Source organism: Rhinatrema bivittatum, chromosome 4 (genome assembly GCF_901001135.1).
Source record: "Rhinatrema bivittatum chromosome 4, aRhiBiv1.1, whole genome shotgun sequence".
Lineage (NCBI taxonomy): Eukaryota > Metazoa > Chordata > Amphibia > Gymnophiona > Rhinatrematidae > Rhinatrema > Rhinatrema bivittatum.
The window spans coordinates 415,653,166-415,679,680 of NC_042618.1; the positions used below are offsets into that span (position 1 = coordinate 415,653,166).

Consider the following 26,515-nt stretch of genomic DNA (forward strand, 5'->3'; position numbering starts at 1 on the left):
TTCTTTAATTGGCAGCCATGGGAAGGGGGAAGAGGGAGCCAGGATTCTCTTTCTCTCGGGGCTTGGCCCCAGCATATGTTTATGGGAGCACAGGAGGCCCAGCTGGTTAGCCTAGGGGCCCAAGCTAAATTCACTTTTAGGGACAGGAGTAGGGGTAGGAAGGGCCTGAAGAGGCCCTAGCTTTTCTCTGGCTCCGGGTTACATTTTACAGGGTGAGACTGGTTGGAGGGTTGCTGGAGGTCTAGTTTCAATTATTTCTTGTTTGGAGGGGTGGTTTTTGGAGAGGTTAACATTTTTTTTGATTCGAGATACAAAGAGGACTGAAGAAAACATTAAAAAATTAAAAAAAAAAAACCAACACCCCTCCCCCCGAAACAAAAAAAAAGGTACCAAATTGAAATATATTAAGGTGCACATCCCTAATGCTGAGAAGGGCCGATGCAAGGTCATAGGCACCCTAGGCAGGACTTATAGCCTTGCTCAAATGATCTTCTTATATTTGTATTTTTTTTATGATTGTTTCAGTTGTACACCACATAGAACAATGGAAATTACATTTAAAAAATGTATAAATAATAATAATAATGATAGTAGCAAACTTTCATGAGAAATGTTCCGTGTGGAAAATTTTGTAGGCTGGCAGCCCAGGATAGGACCACCATGTTGTAAAGGGGCTGTGAGGTCTCTGTCCTACACCCTAACCCCCCCCCCCCCCCCCCCCCCAATACACCTCTACCCGGTAGTAAATACTCCATATCGGTGCTAATGGCCTTCCCACCCCAACTCCTGAGGCTCTAATGGGGCAAATATGTTACAATGCTTGGTAGTTTGTGCCCTGAAGCTCTGCCCCCCAAATAGTTAAAATAATGATTGTGGAGCCCTGCAGCCCCTTCCCACCCCTCTTGGGAGTGGTCTTTAGGGGGTAGCGGGATGCCCACTTATTCCTGCTCGTCGGTACCATTTTACATAATGAGGCTGATTGACCACCTAATCCCATGCAGAGTGAGCACATGGAATTAGCCAGTCAGACCATGTTGTTTTGGAAAATGACCCCGACAGGGCAGGAGCAAGTGGGCATCTCTAAATAGGAGAGCCTCAGTGGAGAGACATAGATGTCCTTTTTTCAGCTTCCTGAGCAGCAATCAATTTAATCCTTTCTTACCCCTTTATCCATGTTACTGTCATGGATTCAGCACTAACATTTCGCCCCCTTTACGTCTAGGTTTGGCATATGCGCTGCTGGCTGCAGTACCACCTGTTTTTGGGTTGTATACATCTTTCTATCCTGTCCTTTTGTACTCTGTCTTTGGGACATCCAGACATATCTCTGCAGGTAAGCAGCATTGCTAGCTGGAATCTCTATTTCTTCTTATTGCAGGAACTCTTTATGTTTTGGGCTTGATATATTTTATTCTTTATACCTTCACATTTATTTGGAATAAAATGTGTGGTTTTACTCACTGGCTCCTGTCTTTAACAGTTTTCTTTGCTGAGTCCACTGATCAGCTGTTATTTATATTTACTGGATGCATGCTTTATATCCATGGTTCCCAAACACAGCCTCAGACCTCACAACCAGCTGAATTATTGGAGACACATTTGCATATATGGGATCTCCAATATATACTAATAATGCATTGCATACACATTCATTGTGGGTGCAGAAAGAACCCAAATATGCTCAGATGTCTTCCCCCAGATTTTGGGAAGTGCTGATGACTACTTTCCCTGCCTGGTTCTCCCACCCAATGAGCTTACATGGTTAAATGTTTTGAGGAGTAAGAAGAGCTAGTTTGTGATAATGTCATTGTCTAGTGTGTAATGTTATTGATTCATGTGTATGTGTAGGGATGGTAACTTTAAAACAAGCGCTCGGGCACCCAGACACGTGCATATGGGCGCATTAGCATTCATATGCTGCAATTTTAAATCATGCGTGCAATTACACATGTATGAGTTAATATTTGCCTACCATGTGTATGTGTGCCCTTAATTATAAGCAATTACTCGAGAAAACATATTTTGCATATCTTCCTTAGGACTTTGTGAGCTTTAACATGCACAGCTAAGCAAATTTTAAAACATGCTCTCAAGAAGGCCATTCCAGTTTTACCAATTAGTCCACTGATTTGCTCAGTTCAGCCTGCACTCCCCCCAGTTAACCCAGATCCCCTCACCTAGTCGAATTAGGCCTAAATAGATAGGCCTTACATCTCATATAGATAGGAAGTAATAATGTACGAGCAAAAGCCCACCATACAACTTTTAAAATATGCATTGCTCATGTATGGCACATAATATACTTGTGAATATGGTCCTTTTAATGCAAGCAATGCTTTTAGAATTCATCCCAATATCTTTAGGGCTGAATTTTAAAAGCGTTGTTCATGCTAAAAGGCACATATACATGAGTATGTGGACCACATGTGAGCAATGTGGATTTTAAAAGCCGCTATTTATTCGTGTATCCGCTTGTGCATGAGCTAATAAAAGGGTTGGGACATGGGTATTCCAGGGCAGGGCTACAGTTAGCATGTAAATCTGAATTTTAAAACAAGAGGACATACCGCACAGCGGCTTGTTATATTTTCTGCTGTTCCTGATGAAGAGCAAGTCTATGCAAACTGCATTTTAGGCCTAATATGACAGGGTGAGGGGTCTGGGTCAACTGGGGGGTGTGCAGGATGAAGAACCAGAGGGGTCTGGATGACCTCGAGATTGACTGGGCAAACTGGTGGAATAATTGGCAAAACTGTGAGCGTCCTTCCCGAGAGCATGTTTTAAATACTGCTTACCTACACATGTTAAAACCAACAAAGTACTAAGGAAGATATGGGAAGTACGTTTACTCAAGTAACTGCATAAAATTAGGAACATACTTATTCGTGCTAGGCGTCTTTTAAATCATACGCACACACTTGTGCAAATTATTTAAAATTCCAGCATATCTCTGCTAATGCGCCCGTACACCTGTGTATGGGTGCCCGCATGCTCATTTTAAAAGTAACCTGCATAAGTTGAAAAGCTATGCTGGATGTAGTTGCATTTGGATATGAGCTTCCCCAAGTGACCAACTACTACAATTACATCTGCATTTTCTCAAATGTGAAAATTGCTATGTATTTTGTTATTGTGCCTATAGAGGGCAGAGACAGAAAAAAATCTGAATCAGTCTCCTGCTCCATATTTTTGCTTTTTTGGGTGGTGGAGGATGTAACAGTGGCTTCGTAGCCTTACCGAACATTTTTCATCTGCTGGAAGAGTTTTGCAATTTTGGATCCTCTCCCAAATTGGCCATTCATTCCCTCTTGTTTTGGGATTGGTCAAGCTCTGCACATATAAGCTAGGTTGGGCATACTCACCTTTGGCTTATGTTCTTGAGTTTAAAGCTTGGGGTTTGGCTGTAGTTTTTGTTTGAAGAAGACTGGAGTTTTATTGCTGGAGATCCCAGTGGGCCCCACAGCCCACATGAAGGCACTACTTCCCTTTTTTTTCCAACTTTTGGGAGGATATTAATTCAGTCTGGGAAATAGCCAAAGAGACGCTGGTCTTAGGAGTCAAAATTCTCTTCTTTATGACGATGATTTTTGTTATCCTCGCATGGATATTGTTCTTTAGGTTATAGTAAATCACTTTTTATTTTGAACACCACTCCCAGTCTGCTGCATGTTTTTTTTCCATCCCAGTTGAGAACTACCACTATTATTACCTAAGTGAGTACCATTTGAACAAGTGATGTGAGGAGTAAGATTCCCTCCAAACACTGTGGGCCCCGGAGGCTTAGATCCTTCTCCCAGCCGGGTGAACCCTAGTGCCCAGGGTCTGATAGTTTGATGCATGAGTGAAGGAATAGAGCACCAGGACATTAAGAAAGGCCCTGAGCTTTGCTACAGCCACAATAGTAGTTGCTATATAACCGAGAGGAGGTTACATAATGATAGATGTTTAATAAAACCTTTCTCATATCAGAGCATAGCAAAGTTAAGTTAGCCGGATAACTCCGATATTCAGAGTTATCTAGCTAACTTAGGCCTGGATTTATCAAAATGCGGTAAGTACCGCATGCGATAGTAAAAGGGGTGTGTTTTATGCTAATATAGGATTTATCACAATTTGCACTAATTACCTGTGCAAAGAGCTAAGTTAGCACAAATTGTGATACCATTTCAGATTCTGTGATAAGTGCCAGACCTGTTGTATTTCTGCACTCAACCACTGGGGGGGGGGGGGGGGGGGAGAGAGGGAGGGAGGGAGGGAGGGAGGGAGAGAGAGAGAGAGAGAGACTGGCCATAATAGCATGGCCCATAGGCAGGTATTTGTATCCCTAGGGTAGGCCCACCTAGTAACTCGAGGTGGGGATTAGGTAAGTGTGTAGGGGGTTAGGGGCCACTTTGACATGCTACGTGACACCTACGAACAGAACAGTGGTCTCTTGTGAAGATTTGATGGCCTTCGGAGTGAGGAAACTCACTCCAAGATGAGATTTGGGCAAGGTTCTCTCAGCCTAGCTTGATGGACTCTCTAGCTAGGCTGAGAGAACCTTGCCCAAATCTCATCTTGGAGTGAGTTTCCTCACTCCGAAGGCCATCAAATCTTCACAAGAGACCACTGTTCTGTTCGTAGGTGTCACATAGCATGTCAAAGTGGCCCCTAACCCCCTACACACTTACCTAATCCCCACCTCGAGTTACTAGGTGGGCCTACCCTAGGGATACAAATACCTGCCTATGGGCCATGCTATTATGGCCAGTCTCTCTCTCTCTCTCTCTCTCTCTCTCTCTCTCCCCCTCTCCCCCCCCCCCCAGGGCTCTGGAGCCTTCAAATTGTCTGAAATAAGCCTTATGGGACACATTGCAAATGGTGATGAAACCTCACCACATGGTCACAGCCGCTATAACACATCTGAAAGAGGTGTTGTTAAAATTGGCATTATGGTTGTGCAATAGCTCTTCACAGGCAGGCTAACCCAGCCCACTCTCCGCCCCTAACTCCTCCTATTTTTGGAAATTGCATCGCACCATATGATATGGTGTGATCGCATGCGGTAAACACGTTTTCGCATGCGAAAACGCCTTACCGCATTTTAATAAATGACCCCCTTAGATGGCTAGTTTTAGTCATGTAGAGAGCAGTCCCAAAATTAGCCAGATTACTTTATCTGGCTAAGTAGCCCTTTATCCATGTATATTCAACTGAGATCTTAATTGATGGCAGTCCACTGAAGTATCCCAATTAAGTTACCTGGCTAACTTTAACTGGATAACTTGTCTGCTCACCAACTTACTGAATATGGACATCTATGGTTTAAACAGCTAACTGTAACGTGATAATATTACTTCTTCAACTTTCTTTTTGGGAAGTGTTTTGTAGAGCAAGTGCCAAAAATCGCCAACTAGTGTGTCCAGTCTATGGTTGGGTTGACCCCATTATATAAATCTAAATTAATATAATTATTACAGGTACTTTTGCCGTCCTGTCAGTCATGATAGGCAGCATGATTGACCCCATGATATAAATCTAAATTCATATAATTATTACAGGTACTTTTGCTGTCCTGTCAGTCATGATAGGCAGCGTGACTGAATCGTTGGCACCCAATGAAAATTTCATGCTACCAGGCAATGGGACAAGCCTTGATGTGGAGGCAAGGGACAAAGCTAGAGTTCAGCTGGCAGTTGCTTTAAGTTTCCTGTCTGGCCTCTTTCAGGTAAGTGAACTGTGTGTAGAAAGAGGAGGAAAATAGATAAAGCCATTAATACTAAAGAATTAAGGCCTCTGTGGGCCTGGAAATAAATGAGGTGTATTGGTACATCCTCTCAGTTCTCCTATTTTCATGTTATCTTGGCTTTGTGCCCCCTTGGTTGAGGACTTTATTTTGATATCATAATGTGGTTTCACTGAAGAATCTTTCCTTTATGTATTTGCATTACGATTCAAACTTTCTTTCATAATTCATGTAAAAATGATTAAACTTTCAATAAACTATAAAGAAAAGAAAAAGAAAGAGGAGGAAATGCTGGAATTGACGGTAGGATAAATAGTTGCATGCGCAAGCAATGTTGTATTCCTCAAGCAGGATACCGGCCTAACTGCCTTCAATGAACCTGGCACCAGAAATTCACAGGTGGCTGCAGCCAAGCGTATTCAATGTCAGGAGTTTCTTTACATGGCCCTGTCACTTAAAGGAAACACAGAAGTCTAGGTAGTGACAGGCGGTTTTGATAATGTGCATGCATGTTAAATGTACTTTATCAAATGTCTATGTACTAAGGCCCCTACCACATGCAATTTGTAATACCTGTGAAATTCTCAAAAAGATGCTAATGTTCTTATTAAGAATTATACCTCCAGGGGTGTCGTTAAGTCTCCTGAGTTAGGAGAGCTGTGTTAATGCATGCCAATGAGCCTCCCTCCACCTGCCACACCATGTATGGTATAGAATATGACCTGAGGCATGGGCGTAGCATCCATAGTGCATGGTGGTGCACAGACACCACCAGCTTTGAAACGGGGTGTGCTGTGCATCACCAACTGTGTGCACATCCCGTAGAGTGGCCGCCATGAAGAGGAAGAGGCCTGGGAGGCTGCTGGCGGACCCCATTTCACCAGTGCCCCCCAAAAAAAGAGGTCCAGGAGGCTGCCAGGGGCCGAGAAGAGCAGCAGGTCTGGGAAGCTTCCAGTGGCCAAGAAGAAGAAGAAGCCTGTTCTCCCGCTTCTCTTCAAACCACGTGCGGCCAGTATGTACTCTATGCTGATCTTGTGCATAGAGGAAGTGCTAGCCCCACGATTTTTGAATAGTGTGGGGCAGGCACGCGAGAAGCAGCAGGAGAATGGGTTACTTCCTCTTCTCAGCCACCGGCAGCCTCCCAGGCCTGCTCTTCTTCTCGGCTGCTGGCGGCCTTCCAGACCCAATGGAGAGCCTGCTTGTGTTTTGTCTTTGTGTATGTGAGTAAAAAGGAACCTGCCTGGGTTTAATTGTATGTGTGTAAGAATATCGGCCTGCCTGGGTGTGTGTGTAAGAGAGAATGGTAAACTGCCTGGGTGTGTATGTGAGAGAGAATGGTAGCTGCCTGGGTGTGTGTGAATGGTAACTTGCCTGGGTGTGAGTGTGTGGTAGTGTAAATAGTAACCTATGTGCGTCTGTTGAGTGTGTGTGTGTGTTTGTGTGTGAATGGGAGCCTGCTTGGGAGTGAGGATGTATGAATGAGGGCCTACTTGGGGGGGAGTGTGAATGGGAGCCTGCCTGAGTGTGTGTGTGTGTGTGTGTGTGAGAGAGAGAGAGAGCGAGCATGTGGGTATGAGAGCCTGTATGTGTATGTGAGAGAGAGAGAGAGAGAGCAAGTGAGAGTGAAAGCTTGTGTGTGGGTGAAAGAGAGTGTATGGGTATGTGGGAGTGGGAACCTGGGTGTGAGAATGAGAACCCTTGTGTGTGTATGAACGTATGTATGTATGGGGGTGGGAGCCTGCATGTGCGAAAGATCATGTGAGAGCTTGTGTATTTGTGTGGTAGTATGAAGCTGTGTGAGAGAGAATGTGTGTGTCTATGGGGCAGAATGGGAACAAGCATGTGAGAGACAGAATGTGAGCGTGAGAGCCTGTGTATGTGTAAGATAGTGGCAGCATGTATATGAGAGTGAAAGCCTGTGTGTGTATGTATGTATGGGTGTAGGAACCTGCATGTGAGAGCCTGTGTGTGTGTGTGTGTGTGTGTGTGTGTGTGTGTGAGAGAACATGTAAGAGTGAGAGCCTGTGTGTGTATGAGGGGGAATGGGAGCCTGTGTGTGAGACAGCATGTGAGAGTGAGAGCCTGTGTGTGTGTGTGAGTGGGAGACTGTGTGTGAATGAGAGCATGTAAAAAGTGATCACTTGCATATATGTGGGGGAATGTGAGCTTGCAAGTGAAAGAGAACATGTGAGAGCGAGAACCTTCATGAGAGAGAGCGAGCATATCAGAGAAGGGAGCCTGTTTGTACGTGAGAGCATGCAAGAGTGGGATCTTGTGTGAGAGAAAGCATGTGTGTGAGAACACACATGTGAGAGAGAGCCTGTGTGTGTGTGTGTATGGAGGAAGGAAAGCAGACAGGAGGAGAGAGAAGAAACAAAGAATAAAAGAGACCCTTAAAAAGGAATAAGAAAAAGGCAGACAAGGGGAAAAAAGAAACTGGAACTAATTGATTAGAAAAATAAGACCAGACAACAAAGTTAAAAAAAAAAATGTTGCCTTTCAGCAATTGGAATATGCCATCTTTGAGAATATGCATTTCTTATATATTTCTATTTTGCTTTTTCTTCAGTATTCCAGAGTTTACAGAGTCTGGTTTTGCCTGCATATTTCTGTTTCTAATTTGTGCTCCCTTATTCTGTATAGGTAAGGGTCTGTCTGTGATGTGCATGTGTGACAGAGATGCAGTATTTTTACTAGCATGTAGTTTCTCTATAGGGATTTGTGGCAGTATGGCTTGTTCTGTTTGCCCAGTAGCTGGTGTATTAGTGTTCTAGGGCCTGGTGTGTCACACACAGGCTCTCACAGGCAGGCACATGGGAGAGAGAGCCTGTGTGTATGAGAGAGAAGGAGTGTATGTGAGAGCATTGGCATGCATATGAGAGAGGGAATGTGTGAAAGAATGAAAGTGTTAGTATGGGTGTGTGAATGACAGAGAGAAGTGAGAGTTTGTGTGGCCCTACCTCCCCAATCTATGATAATCTCAGGGTGAGTAGAAATCAAAAGGTCCCAGTATAGAGAGCAGGAAAGTTTTTAATCCTTATTATTTTTAATTATTGGGTGTAATTTGATGTTTCTATTGTTTTTTGGGGGGAAATATTAGAACATTTTTTAATTATTGGATATTTTATTCATCAGATGTTTTGAAATATTTTATTGATGCTTCAGAAATATTAGAACAATTTTATGCAAGTTTTTTAAAAGTATTGGATGTTCGTCGGCTGTGTTGACATTTATTCTTTTTATTATCTTGGTTTTAATATTATGAATGATGTTTTATATTTCTTGATTTTATTGCTTGATGTTTTGCGAGGAATAATAATACAGTTGGGATTCTGGTTTCCAATACAGTTTTTGGTGGCTCATTTCTATTTTGTATTTAGTGAGGGTTTGTCTGTATTTTAAAGGTTCAGTTCTTGTGTAACTTGAATTTTTGCTGTGAAAATTATGGTACTTATCATCACTGGCTTTTATAGAATTATGGTTCTCTCTTTCGTATTTCTACTTTAAACAGAAGTTTCCTCTTTATTAATTTCATTTGTATGCAGAAAAATGGTTTTGAATGTTCTTGCAGAAAATATTTTTTCATTCACATATTTTATTGTTAGTAAATTAAGCGATTATTTTAAGAGATGGCTTTAGGTAATTTTCCCTCTATGTATTAGGTTGCTGTGAGCATAAAATTGATAGGCTTTTTGCATCAAAGAAAGTAGTGCTCACAAGGTAATGTAGGAGGGTGGACTGTGTTCTTGGGCACCTGACAGCAGCAAATTTTCTGGTGCACCACCAACTTCAGCAGTCACCCTGCACCTCTGACCCAAGGTCAGGTTGTGCCAATTTGATTCTGCTGCCTGGTCAACAGGAAGAAAACTGACTCTCTCCTGCCTATAAAGACATTGTGGCAGCCTGGGGGAAATTACAGTATGTAAATGTGCCATTGGGGGATGGACAAGGACCTGGCACCCCACTACGAGTACTGGGGGGCTAGAGGGGTGACAAAGGTTAGGCCCACTTGTGTTTTGTGCGGTTGTGGGTGTTTGACTCCAAAGGCTTCTTTGTCTTTTGGGAAATAGGGGACGGATGAACATAGTGCCTCAAGGTTGGGAGAGGGAATCAATGAGAGTCTTCTCAGGGTAATTTAGGTTTGGGATAATTTAAGGCCCTATTTATTCACAGAAAGGATGATGGATGCATGGGACTGTCTCCCATTGGAAGGGATGAGGGCAAAAATGATTTCAGAAATGAAGGGGCAGGCAGAGTAGATCCTAAATGTTGGTAAAACAAAGGTGGTCCGCCATTTTGCAGTAGGTAGAGAAAATGGACAGTTTTGATGGGCGAAATGCTCCTTATCTGTCAGAACTTTGTATGTTTATCTGTGTGTTATTCCCAACACAGTTTATACATATTTCCTGGTCTTGTTAAAGGTGAGTATGCTGCTGACTTCTGTACTGAAAATCTGGTGATTTTGGCTGTGTTTCTTTCTTTGCAGGTTGTCTTGGGCCTGATGCAGTTTGGCTTTGTGGCCACCTACCTGGCAGAACCGTTGGTTCGCGGATACAGCACAGCAGCCTCCATACACGTGACTGTGTCTCAGCTGAAAAACATGTTTGGCCTAGAGTTCAACCAACAAAGCCAGCCCTTGTCTTTAATTTACGTAAGTTATATGAAAAAATGCCAAACAAAATGCTAGAAGGCTATTTTGAACTCTTGTGCCAGCTCCAGTTTCAAGACATTGAGCTGATGAAAGCTGAAAGAAGATCTCAGACTTCTGTGCCAGTGAAATAAATAGCAACCTATTGCCTAATCATGCTTATTTGTAGACCTAATTTCACACGTACTTTTCCTTTGCAAATTGGTGCAAATTCCATGGGCAAAAAAATACCCTATGGACTTTGCCCTAATGTAAACATCTTAAAAATTGCCACCTTAGTCTATATGTGCACAGCACTGTACAATAATCTCACCTGATTATGAAGCCCCTGCCTCCATGAGCCTGCAATCTCCATCTCATCACAGGAGGTCCAATATTCAGCAAGCCAGTGAGTAGGCAAGTTATCCGGTTAAAGTTCGCTGGCTAACTTGCCCTGTATATTCAACAGGATATGCGTCACGCTGAATATACTTTCTTAAAGCTGGAAAATTTAAAAACATAGGCCTGGATTCATCATTCATCACTGAATGATGAATCCAGCTAAAACGGGGGGATGGGCCTGCGAAAGCCGGCAGCCTTCGCACCACCGCGGTGTCTTCGCTGCCAGCTTTCGCGCCGAATAGCACCACCGTGAAAGGTGGCGCTATTCGGCGCACTACTGGCGACGATAACGTTACTAATCTTATCGCCACCAGCGAAGACACTGCCAAGTCTGCCCCCTCGCCGCCCCGACTCCGCCCCGACTCAAATTAGCAAGCTATCGCACGCGATACGGCTATATCGTGTGCGATAAGCCTTTTGTAAATAACCCTGATAGCCGGTTAGGTTTTTTAAGTTATCCGGCCTTTGCTTGAACCTGAATGGAAAAGCTGATACTGGTTGACAGGCTCACCAGGGGGATGGAGTTAGTTTCCAGCATGTACCTGTCCCAAATTAATGCAAAGAGAGAGAGAAAGAGAGAGAGAGAGAGAGAGAGAGAGACACTATATATTATGTTATTTTCTGCTTCAGAGGACGCATAGTTCTATATATTACTGAAATGCACTCAGAGAGAACATTTACATTTAGCTGAATTTTAGTCAGCTTAGTTGATAAGATCCTTTAATCAGATTTTTACCTTTTTCTTATTGTTTTCCAAAGTAGAGAGACAAGGTGGCTGGGGGATAACTAGGAGGTAGGGTGGGCTGGTTTGGGGAAATTTTTCCAAGAAACTGACCCTGGTAAGGAACCTGCAAGGCCTGGAGGGCCCAGAGAAATAAGGTTTATTGACTGTTTTGAGAAGTTTGGAGCCTGAATATTTTGTTTATCCTAGGGGCCCAAAATAAATATCAGTGACTTTGTACAGGGAGCAAGGGATGCTGCCCACATCCTGTTTACACACCTATTTATAGCAACATAGTAGATGACAGAGGGATAGCCTTGTTAGTCTGGTGCCGGAAAAATGACAAGAGGCGGGTGGCACCAAGAATAGATGACAGCACAAGAAGACCAACGGGTTCATCCAGTCTGCTCACTTTGGTCCATATTGCTAAGGATACGTCCCAGCTGCTGAGTGCCGGCACGTGATCCCCGGGCCCAGCGGCAGTGGCAAGGCCTCTGGCTATGCCCCCGCCCCTCCCCGCCCTCCAGCCATAGAAGCTGGACTGCTTGTAAGATATGACTTCTGATCCAAGCCAGTTTTTGTTGCCTTCTTCTGCTTCTCTACCATTCCAAACAGAGTCTGCAAGTTCCCACACTCAATCCAACACCTGCAAGTGCCCCTTCCGTCTCACCCAAAGCCTTGCAAGGGTCTAAGGAGCCAGTGAGGCCACTATGGAAACATCTAGTCACCTAGGTCCTCATGGCCTTGCTAATGCTTACAGTTCATTTATTTTGGCTTTCATACCTTTGTCCTTATTTCCCACAGAGTATAATAGTTTTCTTCTCAAAGCTGCCAGAAACCAATGTTGGAGCACTCATCACCGGCGTGATTGCCCTCAGTGCACTCTTTGCAGTGAAGTTTGTAAACCAGAAGTTCTCCTCCAAGCTGCCAATTCCCATCCCTATTGAGCTTCTCACGGTAAGAAAATAAAAATGAGGCACAGTAGTCCGGGGCTGGTAAAAACTTGGCATTCCTATTTCTTCCGTTGTGAGATCCGCAAAGCTCCAGACCAAGATTTAACACAGGATATATGTGTAACCACTCTCTTTTTGGCTGATTGTGGGTCTACCATGGTCACGCAAAAATTTTGCTCCAGTAAATAAGACTAAAGATAATGAGCTCTGGTGGGGAAGCAATGAGGTAGAAAAATAGCCATATACGCACATAAGTGTGCTGCATGGGAGCTATGTGAATTTTAAATAGCTGGGAAGGGCACGTGTTCATCGATGTATGCATATCATGAGAGAGAGAGAGAGAGAGACTCTCTTTATAAGGTGCAGTCTGATACTCTATGGGGCAGATTTTCAAAGTCCTACACGCGTAAATCCGGGATGTGTGTAAATCTGGGACGCGTGTAAATCTGGGACGTGTGTAAATCTGGGATGCATGTAAGTCCCGGGGCTTGAAAAAAGGGGTGGGGAAGGGGTGGGGACGGGTTGGTCTGGGGGCAGGGCTGGAGCCTCCAGGCACAGCGGCCATTTGCCGCTGTGCCCAGGATCGCGGGCCGGCCGTTGGCCAGTGCGCGCAACCTATGCCTGCCCGGAGGCAGGTGCAACTTATAAAATAAAGGTTAGGGGGGATTTTAGGTAGGACTGGGGGGCAGATTAGATAGGGGAAGGGAGGGGAAGGTGGGGGGCGGTGGAAGGAAAGTTCCCTCCAAGGCTGCTCCTATTTTGAAGCGGCCTTGGAGGGAACTTTTTTTTGATCCCCCCCCACCTTTCCCTCCCTTCCCCTATCTAACCCACCCCCCGGCCCTACCTAAATCCCCCCCTACCTTATTTGATGGAGTTACGCCTGCCGGCGTGCAAACCTCCGGCACGGCCGCTGTGCCGGAGGACTTGGAACCGCCCCTGGCCCCGCCTTCACGCCCCAACCCCGCCCCCGTACCGCCCCGAACCGCCACCACGCCCCGGCCCCACCCCGATCTGCCCATTTTTGAAAGCCCTGGGACATACACGTGTCCCGGGGCTTGTGTGTGCCGCTGAGCCTATGCAAAATAGGCTCAGCGCGCGCAGGGGCAGATTTTCTTGGGTTACGTGCGTATGTTACGCGCGTAGCCTTTGAAAATCTGCCCCACAGTGCTCTCTATCTCCCCAGACCACACTTACCCCTTGTGTGGAGTTTCCCAGTGGATAAAGGGAAGTAGCAATCCCCAGTTGCTTCTGCCCCACCGGCTCCCTGTTCCAAAATGGCACCAGCCAGTTCTGAGGCTGGCACCACTTTGTTGTAAAGTCTTACATCTTGCAATGCTATTTTGAACTGGGAACTGGTGGGGCAGGAGTGACTGGGAATTGACCCTGCCCTTTTCTATATTGGAGACCCCCATGGTCCAAGTGGGGGATTGGGAGGCTTAGGGAAAAGTAGGATGGGGGATACATATTACTCTTTGGGAGTTTTTTCCCATTCACTTTCTCAAACAAAAGTTAGCAAAAAATATTTTGGAGGGGGTCTTGTTTTTAACAAAACAAAACAAAATGCAAATGTTTTATCATATTTTTCATTTAATTTAAAAACAAATGCACACCCCTACAATAGGGAAAGTAATAGCTCAAAGACTTGAGGCATCACTTCACCCCTTGCCTCCAAAATCTGCCAAATTATCTTGTACAAGACTCTCAGCATTCAGCTGCTATGACCCAAAACTATGGAAGAAGTTACCTCTATCCCTTCACCTCAAATCAAATTATCTTATCTTCAGGAAGCAAGTCAAGGCGTGGCTATTCTGCAAGGCCTTGTCTTAGATTCCATGGCAGAGACATCCCTTTTATCAATGACCGTCAGAAGTCTCAGTCATGAGACCACATTATCATCCCCCACAAGGCTTTCTTATTTAAGATTCTTCTATCTGTATTGTACTTGGTGACTGCCCTATACATATGCATCTTCACCCTATACCTGTCAAGCAGACTAATGATTTCACACATTCTGCTACATTCCAGATGACCCCTTATAATCCACCTCATATCTTTATTCATATGTTTGTGCTCTACTTCATGGTCAATACTCCTGTGCTCAATCAATTTCCAGAACAGGGTGTTTGTGAGGAGCTAAATAAACTTAAAGTAGATAAGTGATGGAGCTGGATGGGATACATCCGAGGGTACTAAGGGAACTTAAAAATGCCTTGGCAGCTCCACTGGCTGACATTTACAATGCTTCTTTAGAGCTTGGAATCGTTCCAGAGGACTGGAAAAGGGTGGATGTGGTTCCTATTTATAAAAATGGAAGTAAGAAGGAGGCCTGGAACTACAGGCCAGTTAGGCCAACCTCTGTGGTGAGCAAACTAATGGAATTGCTGCTAAAACTGAGGATAGTGCAATTTTTGGAATCCAATGGATTACAAGATCTGAGGCAGCATAGTTTTACCAGAGCTAAAATTTACCAGAGGTTTAATTTCTTTGATTAGGTGACCAGAGAGTTGGATCAAGGGAGAGGGAAGGCCTGCACAGAAGACTTATAAATAAATTGTGCACCCTTGGTATGGATCCTAAAGTAACTGACTGGGTTAGAAACTGGCTGAGTGGTAGGTGACAAAGGGTAGTGGTAAATGGAGTTTTCTCTGAGGAGGGAGTTGCTACTAGCAGTGTGCCTCTGGGATCAGATCTTGGACCGGTTCTTTTCAACATTTTTGTGAGCGACATAACGGAAGGGTTGTCTTTTTGCCAATGATACCAAAATGTGTAACAGGGTGGACAGCCAGGAAAAAATGGAAAACATGAGGAAGGTTCTAGCAAAGCTCAAGGAATGGTCTAAGGTCTGGAGGCAAAGAATTCATGGTAAAAAATGCAGAATAATGCAGTTAGGATGCAAAAATGCAAGGGAAAGTTACAGTATTGGAGGTGAAATTCTTCTAAGCACAAAGGAAGAGCAGGATCTGGGGATAATTGTATCTGATGAAGATAAGCTGCCTAAACAGATGGATAAAGCGATGGTAAAGGCCAGAAAGATGCTTTTCTACATAAGGAGAGGAATGTTCAGCAGAAAAAGGGAGGTGATATTCTCCCTGTATAGGTCCCTGGTGAGATCTCACTTTTAATACGGTGTACAGTTCTGGTGACCGCACCTTTAAAAGGATATAAACAGGATGGAGTCAGTCCAGAGGGTGGCAACTAAAATGGTCAGTAGGTTTCGTTCTAAAGAATATGGGGACAGACTTAAAGATCTAAACATGTATACCCTAAAGGCAAAGCTAGATAGAGGAGATATGATAGAGACATTCAAATATCTCACAGGTTTCCATGCACAGGAGATGAGCCTCTTTTTTTTTTTTTTTTAATGAAAAAGAGACTCTAAAACAAGGGGTCATGCAAAGAGGTTGAAAGGGAGTAGACTCAGGAGTAATCTTAGGAAATATTTCTTTCTAGAAAGGGTGGTGGAAGTGGTGGAGATAAAAACAGTACCTGAATTCAGGAAAGCATGGGATAAATACAGGGGATCTCTAAGCAAGTGCTGAGAATTAGAATGCTAAATTAATTGGACAGATGGACAGTCAGGATGGGCTCTATGGTCTTTTTCTGCCATCATGTTTCTATGTGCTGATTGCAAATTGTGATGTAATTGTAATTTATAATTTTGATTGTAATCTACCTTGAGATTATTTTAGAAAAAAAACAGAATGTAAAATGTTTATTTATAAATAAATAAATGCCTCTGCACTTTTTATATGTATCTGCCACAGAGCTAAGCTAGGCTGTTCTCCAGATATAGAAATGCCTTGACCTTCTTCCTAAAAATAGGAAGTTAGATTTCTGCCTACCTGAAGCTTTCCCGCAGTCCACTCACTGCCACTGAAAGGGCTCTAGCTCCAAACGGAGCCAACCTCACAACCTGCGCTGTAGGAAGTTCTAGCAAATGCCCTTGGCTTGAACACAGCTCTCTGTCAGGTATATACCAGTTCAGCTAATTCTTTAAATAAGATGATCCCATTCCTCTCATGACCCAGAATGCAAGAGTGAGAAGCTTACATGTTCCCCTTTCTGCTACAGACACCCAATGCATCCTGTGGAGCAGGGGTTGCAAACGGGTTAGCACTCTGGATGTAATATTTTACAAGATCTGTAACCTAGACACAAATAGGGATATACATTTGTTTTCTAACACAATAAAAAAAAACAAACCTTGCTTCCCTTTTGAAAATGAAAATGGAAAATCCCCTGCTGAAATTCAAGGTTTTTCTTTCGTTTCCTTTCATTTTGGAAACAAAAAACCTCCAGGGCTACCAACATTTAGAAACTGAAATTGCACCCCCCTTCGTGAGTCTTCCCCTAAGCTCTCCCACCCTCCTTAGATGGCTCTTATCTTATCCGTGGGCTTCTCTGAGGTTCAAATGGAGCAGGAGTGATCCCTTTTTGTTCCTACTCCACTGGGTTCCATTTTCAAAATGGTGCCCTCTGGCTCTGAGGCTAGCACCGTTTTATTTTATGGTCGTACAACAAAATGGCACCAGCCTCAGGGCTAGCTGGAGCCACTTTGAAATCAGAATCTGATGGGGTGGAAGTGGTTGATGATCATTGCACCCCCATTTCAGGGGTACAACTGACTATATCATCAATGTACAGGTAGCCTGAGAAACCAAAGGATCATATCTCTCTTGAACGGGTGCATAAAAATATTGAAAAGAAGAGGAGAACAAGAAGTGCCCTGGGGCACTCCATACCCCAGACTCTCTGGCTGATGATACTGTGCCATTTATCCTCACTGAATGTACCCTGTCTGATCCAGTGCAAAACTCTCCCCACCAAACCAAACTGCATCTATGCAACAAAATATCATGATCCACCAAATCTAAATGTGCTGGGAAATCCAGCAGTACTATTAATACTGTCTTATCCTTACCTAAACAGTAACAGACATCGTCCACCCTCCCTCACTGATACAAATACAGACAGCTTCAGTACCAGATCCTACCTGCAATCCTGCGTGGCTGGGATCCCGATCATTAGTATTCTCCCCTTTTTGGGATATCACCGCCTTCTCGACGATTTTAACTAAGTAGGGAATATTTGATTGGGAACAGTAATTGCTGTACACCAATGAGTCCAATTTGGCCTTCTTCAAAAACTGAGGTTACAGTCATCCCATATCAACATGATTATAATTTGGCTGCGGACAACATTCCATGTGTAGCATCTACTTATTGATCCCATACTGAAGGAGTTCAGAGTATTAGCAGGTATGGAGTTATGTAATTAAATCGGTAGCCGATCCAGTTGGCTGTATAGCAGTGAAGAAACGGAGATCGGTGTATATGAAATGCCCTTTATTTGAAATTTGGGTAATTAAATCCTCACAGAACCTCATGATTATGCAGATAAGATTAAATCCAGGAGAGCTGTGCAATTCTTTCACTCTTATTTATAATTTCTATTATTATGACATGTTTTAAGAAGAGATTGAATTGCATAATTGAATTGCATAACACAACATAATTTTATTGCTGTAGTCTGGTTTGAGTGGGAAGGGAAAGCAGAATGTAAATAAAAACTAAATTGTCAATTTGTACTTTCATAATCAATTTCAAGCTTGTAATAAATTAAATGAATCGATAAACTTGAATATTAACCAGTAGTTCTGAAAACAAAAATATACATTTTTTCCAAATCTCTCATGATTTCTGGCTTCAAACCTGCTGTTTGCAGTCTTCCATGAAAATAGCATGTGGGTCACGTGGTTACCCTCATATGAACTCCCCTGTGTGTGAAATGGTGAGCTGCTGGCCTCAGAGAACACCGGTTATACGTAAGCAACTTTGCTTAACCAGCGAGAGCTTGCTAAAGATATCTTTTTTTTTATTTTTATTTTTTAGCAATAATTGAATCCAATATTATCATCATCAATTCAGGTGCATAGCCCAGAATTCAAGGCATGAAAACAGCAAAACCTAAAAACTACTTGCCTGGGATGTTTTTCTCCTGTACAGAACCCTCTTCCTTTTTTACCTTTGTGACAGATCGTTGTTGCCACGGGAATATCCCATGGATTGAAGCTGAAAGAAATGTTTGGCATTGACATTGTTGGCAATATCCCCAGTGGGTGAGTGCCTTTGTGAATATTGTTTGATTTCTCAGCAAATTATTCTGCTTGTCTTCTTCAGTATGGAGCACTCAAGCCCACTGCATTCGTTTCTCAAATGTTAGGCCTCTGAAGCTTTCTTCACCTTCCTTTACACCTGAGGTCCCAATCCAGTGGGGCCAGGTTTTACCCTCTGTCCTCTATAATCCTGTCATCGCAGTGACCAACCTCAGGAGAGGGATCACAGATAAGGCTCCTCTCCCAATCCAAAATGCAGACACCAGGAATCCTCACCAGAGATGTCAGAGCCATGCAATGATTGGGATTCCCTCCACCCAGGGGCTATCAGTGCAGCTTCAGTCAGTGCCTATAGCCCTGGTCAGTACAATGACAAGAAACTGGCTCTGAGAATTGAATCCTGGTCCCCCTCATGCAGAAGGAGAGGCTTAGTTAGAGCAATGGGCTAAGAACCAGGGATGGGCTTTTGCTGAAAAAAATGAAAGGAAAACCATCTTTTGTTTGGTTTTCATTTTGTTTCCTGTCACTTGCTGCTTATCCCTGCCCAATCCACCCCCCCCCCCTCCCGCATCCCGCCAAAAAAAGCAACATCTGCACCACAAAATGTTCCAAAAGGCCTCCTGGACTTCCAAACATTCCTTCACTGCCCTCCCCCCCAACCCTGATCCTCTGCATTTTATTGAAGGGGTTAATAAACATGTGGATAAAGGTGAACCGGTAGATGTAGGATATTTGGATTTTCAGAAGGCGTATGACAAAGTCCCTCATGAGAGGCTTCTAAGAAAACTAAAAAGTCATGGGATAGGAGGCGATGTCCTTTCATGGATTACAAACTGGTTAAAAGACAGGAAACAGAGAGTAGGATTAAATGGTCAATTTTCTCAGTGGAAAAGGGTAAACAGTGGAGTGCCTCAGGGATCTGTACTTGGACCGGTGCTTTTCAATATATATATAAATGATCTGGAAAGGAATACGACGAGTGAGGTTATCAAATTTGCTGATGATACAAAATTATTCAGAGTAGTTAAATCACAAGTGGATTGTAATATATTACAGGAGGACCTTGCAAAATTGGAAGATTGGGCAGCCAAATGGCAGATGAAATTTAATGTGGACAAGTGCAAGGTGTTGCATATAGGGAAAAATACCCTTGCTGTAGTTACACGATGTTAGGTACCATATTAGGAGCTACCACCCAGGAAAAAGATCTAGGCATCATAGTGGATAATACTTTGAAATCGTCAGCTCAGTGTGCTGCAGCAGTCAAAAAAGCAAACTGAATGTTAGGATAATAGAAGGTCTAGGGGGCATTCCATAAAGTTAGCAAGTAGCACATTTAAGACTAATCGGAGAAAATTCTTTTTCACTCAACGCACAATAAAGCTCTGGAATTTGTTGCCAGAGGATGTGGTTAGTGCAGTTAGTGTAGCTGGGTTCAAAAAATGCTTGGATAAGTTCTTGGAAGAGAAGTCCATTAACTGCTATTAATCAAGTTTACTTAGGTAATAGCCACTGCTATTAATTGAATCAGTAGCATGGGATCTTCTTAGTGTTTGGGTAATTGCCAGGTTCTTGTGGCCTGGTTTTGGCCTCTGTTGGAAACAGGATGCTGGGCTTGATGGACCCTTGGTCTGACCCAGCATGGCAATTTCTTATGTTCTTATGTTCTTATTTTTTTCCACTCTTAGATCTACCATCTCTCTCATTCTCTCTGCTTATCTCCTCTATAGTATTTTTCAATACCATGAACTTTTCTATAGTAGCCGGCAGCGGGTTACTTTAGAACAGGGTGATAGCAAAGTCCTGAATCCAGATCCTCAAGGCATTTGTGCTGTGCTCATCCCAGGTCAAGGTTAACAATTATGGAATAATTTTGTACTATCGTGCATAAGTTACTCCAAAATTATCCTGGCAGGACTAAATGCTCACAATTACACCTCCTATTTGGTGTGCATAGCTTTACTGAGAGAATCAAAAAGGTTTTGTGTAAAGTTCCATCTCCACCCAGACTCCACCCTCTGAAACACCTCCCCCTTATAAATATATAAGTTAGCCCGAACAGTGTTTGTGTGTAATTTTACAACTGTATTGATGGTCACACACAATTTTCTAAAGGACCATTTCTCTGGATAAAGCACTACTTTATCCACAGAAGTCCCTTTGAAAATTGCCCTCCTTATCAGCTGCTGAAATGATTTACCACATATGTTACTGTAGGTGGGATTCAGATTGTATACAGCCCATAGACAAAGGGTCTATCAGCCTCTTAGTAACATTATGGTAATTTTTTTTTGTATTACCTGAAGATGTACTATATGGTGCCAGTTGGTCACTTTGTCACTGCACTCCAGTAGTATCATGAATGGGTGTTGTTACTCACTACCCTGTTGAACGTCGATATTAAAAGAAGTAGAACATACAATGAAGAAAACAGCTCTCCAGTTTTGTCGCCAGAATAGCTCCTGACGTGTCATTGCATCTCCTCCTTGTGACTATAGCCTGAGAGCTCCTTCGTTGCCTGACATCAGCCTCTTTGGGAAAATGGTTGGCAACTCATTTGCAATCGCTGTGGTGGGATACTCCATAACCATTGCCATGGGCAAGATGTTTGCAATGAAGCATGGCTACCAAGTGGACAGCAACCAGGTCAGTTTATACATTTTTCATCCCCTTTTATTTCCAGCTTCTTCCATTCTACCAATGTTAATGTCCTTTTATTTATTTATTTATTTATTTAAGGGTTTATATACTGGAGGTTCCTGTATAATATACATATCACCCCGGTTTACAATGAACAGTAACTATCGCTTCAAGTTAGCGGTTTACAATGAACATGATTAATCCAAATAACAGGAAAATATATATAATAATGTTAACAATTAAGAAGTAATAATAAATAGATAAAATAACAATTAATAAATAAATAAAAATAAATAGATAACTAACAGTAAACATCCATGAAAAATAACAGTAAATAAGATATTGTTGCTGCTCAGCAGTTTGGCAAATTCTCTCTATGAATGGAGGGAGTGAGCAGACTTACACAAGGCTATTAAATATATATTTGTTATTTGATTTTTTTTAAAAAAGTGATTAAGAGTTTATTATCTCCCCCACTTCCCCTCTATTCTTCAGATAAGTTGATTGGCATCCATCAGGTCAAGAGTAAGGACAGAAAAGTCACATGACATTTTCCTCTATCATTAATATGGGTACAATGTCAATACCATCTGAATTATCTGTGTTTATTTATTTATTTGGATTTGTAACCCGCCTTTTTGAACAAGAAATTCATACAATGTAGGGTACAAAGACTTGTAGAAGCTTATTCTATTCTGAAGGCAATTGCAGTAAGGACGAACCTTGATATAAATCAACATCAGGACTAGACAAGATAATAGTCCAGAAATAGCACTAAATTTAGGTATGAATATGAAACATAGTTTTTCAACATCTTCTTGTGTTCCCCACCTGTCTCCGTGCACTGCCACTGACTGCTACTAGCCAGGCAGGTCATTAGATTTGCTGTGGGTTCTTGGGAATAGTGCAAGGATATACTTCTGAGATCCCCAGTGGAAGTTTCTTGGTCAGGTTGTGATGCATAAACCTCAGATCGATGAGTACTGAAGAGCTCTTCCATGTATCTGTGTGTTATTGCAGTAGATCATATTATGGGGATTAAAGCTTCCAAGTTCCATAATTTCCAATTGTCACAGGTAAGTCTGGCATGGGGCACAAAATTACACACAGTATTGCTATAGTTTAACTGTTGAACAGAGTCTAATGTAAACAATAATGAATTTGGCAATGATGATGCAGAGAGATAGAGAAAACAAAACTGAAAGACCACATCAGTAAGAGAATCTCGGAAGGAAAAATTAAGATAAGAGATATTCAGTATTATTATTCCCATTGTTGCAAAGGAGCAAGAGAAGGCCTGATTTATGACAGAATCAGAGGAAATGCAAAGATTATTCCGCACCATGCATATCCAGGACCAGGTTTTGCTCAGTAGGTGAAGGCAATGGTTGAGAACCATATACACGTCATGCTTGAATCAGGATCTCTCTCGCAGGAGCTGATAGCGCTGGGGCTTAGTAACTTCGTGGGGAGTTTTTTCCATTGTTTCCCAATCGGGACCGCCATGTCCAGGAGTCTGGTACAGGAAAACACAGGAGGCAGCAGCCAGGTAACTTCAGTGCAAGAAACATACCTGTTAGTTTTGCTCTAAGCTACATTTTCTTGGTGTTTTTGCCAATCTCAAAACCAACCAACTACTTATAAACATAGAGGTCAATATTTACGTGACACAACAAATTTATCCCGGGAAAGTTACACATGCATCTTGTCCCTGATATTAGGTAAGATTTATGGGCACAAGTCTCCCATTCACTACACTCAGACACATGTAACTTTATCTGGGCAAAGTTATAACTATGATTTCTCCGGTCAAATTCATGCACATAAATTTAGCTGGACGGCGCTAAATGTGCGCGCTCACTGGTAAAGTTAAGCCCCACCCCCAGAATGTCTCCATTGACACCCATCTTTGTGCAAGTAAATTTTGTGCACACAAAATTTATGCATTTGGTGGGGGGAGGGGGAATTATTGAAAGCTCGGTTCTTGTGCTAGTAACTCAAAATGATTCCTGCACAAAGACTTTCAATACTGACTTCATAAAGCTTAATATATCTTCATTAAAGTTCATTTTTTTTCTTGATTTCCATTGTAAATTTTCTCAGCTGACACTTTACTGCTTGTCTTAAATAATCTTTACCACTTTGTTTCATTGTGTTTCATTTACATGTGCTTTGATTATTTTGTTTTATGAATTTATCTATGTATAATATTTTATGTATGTATAGTTGGAATCTGCTATGAACATGTTAACGAATTTGCGGAATCTAAATCTGTTAAATAAATTAATTAGATTTCCTTGTTATAACGAAACTGCAATGGTTAGTTAGGCTGTTTTTATTTTCAAAATTATTGTACATAAGGTCACACCATTCTATCATTTTAATGAGAATGTGTTTCTCCTATTAATACCCTGGACTGCTTTCCTATCCTATTCTTCTTTCTAATAGCATTGGTTTGTTTTCTTCTTTATTCTCTCTTGCATAGGTTGCTGGCATTGTATCTTCTCTTGTCATCTTAGTAATCATTCTTAAGGCTGGACAGCTGTTTGAAGATTTACCCAAAGTATGTATATTCTGTCCATGGTTGGTGTCATTTTGTAACAGTCTGCATACATTTTAAGGCAAGTATGTGCAGACTTTTCACCGGTTTTCAAAAGGAAATTATGCGCATACTTCCCCTTTGAAAATGATCCCACCTGATCTACCCGCACTCAGTTACACCTGCTAATTTTCATGCATACCTTTGAAAATGCAGAAGTGCGCATCTATGTGCAAGCTCCTCCCCTTCTCTGTCCCTGGGAATGCATCTGTTCCCTGCAGATAGACTTGCGCACATGCAGTCTCTACGAGCGCAAGCTTACCCACATATCAGATGGCAATTTTGTAATAGGGTAAAGCACCGTTTCACCTGTCAATAATTATGTCTTTAAAAATTACCCTTTTGAGGTCCTGCTGAATACTGCTATGTTTATTTATGTATTTAAAAACTTTTCTATACCGTCGTTTAGTGGTATACCATCACAACGGTTTATAGATAGGCACATAAATAGGTTTGGTTTGGATTATAAATTAACTAGTAGGTGCCAATAGATTTTCGGTTACATGATTCAAATAATATACGCTATCTGGATTGTGGGTTGGAAATTCCATTTATATGACTAATAGAATATCCTTATATGAGATAGATTGTACTCTCAAATTAATAATTAGGTATGAGAAAAAAATAATAAAGGAAGGATATCTGCTATTTGGTGACTTTTAACTGTGTGTAGGAGTTCTTTTTCTTGTCCGTTAGAATTCCTTATTCCTCACTCTCACTGTGAAAAGCTTTTTTGAATAGCCATGTTTTTAAACCTTTTTTGAAGAGTTTTAAATCTCTCATTAATCTAATTTCGAGTGGCATTGTGTTCCATAATATTGGACCGGCTAGGGATAGTGCTCTCTCTCTTACTTGCATCACTTTAGCTGTCTTTACAGAGGGTATAGTTAGTAGAGTTTTATTGGCTGATCTTAGATTTCTCTGAGGTACATGCAGTCGTAGTGCAGTGTTTAGCCAATCAGTATTTTCCTCATAGATTAGTTTGTGGATTGTGCGTAGTGTTTTAAATTGTACTCTTTGTTCAATTGGCAGCCAGTGTAATTCGGCGAGTGTTTGAGTGATGTGATCCCTTCTGCTTTTTCCAGTTAGTATTCTGGCTGCAGAGTTCTGTAATATTTGTAGTGGTCTTAGTGTTGTATATGGTAAGGAAGAGATCCCCAACTCTTGTAAATCTTAGTGAACATGGTTAGGTCAAACCAAACTCTCTTACAGTATTTCTAGAATAATATTGGTGATATGCTAGCACTGAACTATTTCTAGTCAGTAGATTTGCTACTTGGCAACATGATTCATACAAGGTCAGTCAAAGAAAAAAATGGAAACATTCATTGAAACCTATTACCTAACACAATAGATGATGGCAGAAAATAACAATTGACTGATCCAATTAGCCTAGATATATGTTGGACTTAGTAAGGAATCTTGTATACTCATCTACCTAGAATGATAGAGAACCAGTGAGTAAAAAAACAAACTGACTTGGATAGGATGCGATATTGAACAAGCAGCCAAGCTTCTATGGCTGGTAGCTGGGATATATGCTTGCAGTGTTGGACAGGAATATCTAGGCAGATTGGATCAGTCAATTGTTATTTCTAGCCTTCTAGGTCCCCATGGCCTTGTTGGATAGTATCCATCACCATCCTGAAGGCACCAACTCAGTTGGGTTCTGGGGAATTATAGTCTGCAGTTAATACTCTGATTATCACATGGCCTCCTTTCTCCTTGCTTTGTTTTGTCCTTATCTCCTCTCCTCTTCTGCTTTAGAGGGAGAGATTATGGGATTTGTGCAATAATGCAACCTCCCAAACTTGTTCCTACCACACTGTCATAGAATATGAGAGCAGATAAGGATCATTAGTCCCATCTAATCTACCCAATTTCATTTCTGGTGCAATGGAAACAATAGGCATAGTGAATAATAGAGCTGACCACAAGCATTTTGAAGAAAACAGACATTAACCAATTTTAATGTAAATCATAAGCCCCTAAAATAATGGCAAATACATAAGGATTAATCAATCTAGAACATTTCAAAAGCAGGCACATTGTTTAAATTGATCCACAAGAAGAACATTCAACAAACAAAACACCCCATGATACGAGCCATGTTTCATAAGACGTTAGGATCATAAACATCTAAAAGGTAAAGAAATAGCATGTGTAGTGCTGTAGACTCTGGATGATCTCTGATTTCTCCTCACTTCTTTGCATCTAGGGATCTTATGTGCCTATCCCATCTTTCTTCAATTGTGTTACTGTTTTTGTCTCCACCACCTGCCCTGTGAGTCCATTGCATGCATCCACCTGTCTGTATATTTTCTGATGTTGTTCCTGAGTCTATCTTGTTTGAGCCTCGTACCAGATATCATGCATTAGGGGTGGCCAATTCCAGTCCTCATGAACCCCAAAAAAGGCCTGTTTTTTAGGATATCTACAATAAATATATGCAGGAGATATAGCTATATATAATGAAGGCAGTGCATATGCAAACCTATCTCATACATATTCACTGTGCATGTCCTGAAAACCAGACCTGTTTGTGGCTCTTGAGGACTGGAATTGACTGGAATTGACCACCACTTCCATATATATTACTTGTTTTGAATAATGAAATAAAATGATAGGCCTTCCCTACCCAATATTGTTCAACTTTGTGATTTGTTCATTGTTCTCTGTAAAGCTCATTTAGCTGCATTTTGTGTTCACTGTGAACCGATGAGATGTTCCCAA

At 42.0% G+C, this 26,515-nt stretch overlaps 1 protein-coding gene across 2 annotated transcripts in view; it reads left to right on the forward strand.

The window, feature by feature from the left end:
• Positions 1-26,515, forward strand: part of LOC115091216 (solute carrier family 26 member 6-like) — a 62,247-nt gene that overhangs the window by 13,554 nt on the left and 22,178 nt on the right. Inside the window, exons 4-11 of one of the 2 annotated variants that reach the window (XM_029601287.1) lie at positions 1,223-1,333; positions 5,541-5,707; positions 10,212-10,376; positions 12,280-12,432; positions 18,464-18,546; positions 21,042-21,189; positions 22,619-22,732; positions 23,669-23,746. In XM_029601287.1, the coding sequence (XP_029457147.1) occupies positions 1,223-1,333; positions 5,541-5,707; positions 10,212-10,376; positions 12,280-12,432; positions 18,464-18,546; positions 21,042-21,189; positions 22,619-22,732; positions 23,669-23,746 (1,019 nt within the window). The remainder of the gene's footprint in view (positions 1-1,222; positions 1,334-5,540; positions 5,708-10,211; positions 10,377-12,279; positions 12,433-18,463; positions 18,547-21,041; positions 21,190-22,618; positions 22,733-23,668; positions 23,747-26,515) is intronic. The other variant, XM_029601288.1, reaches the window with a different exon arrangement.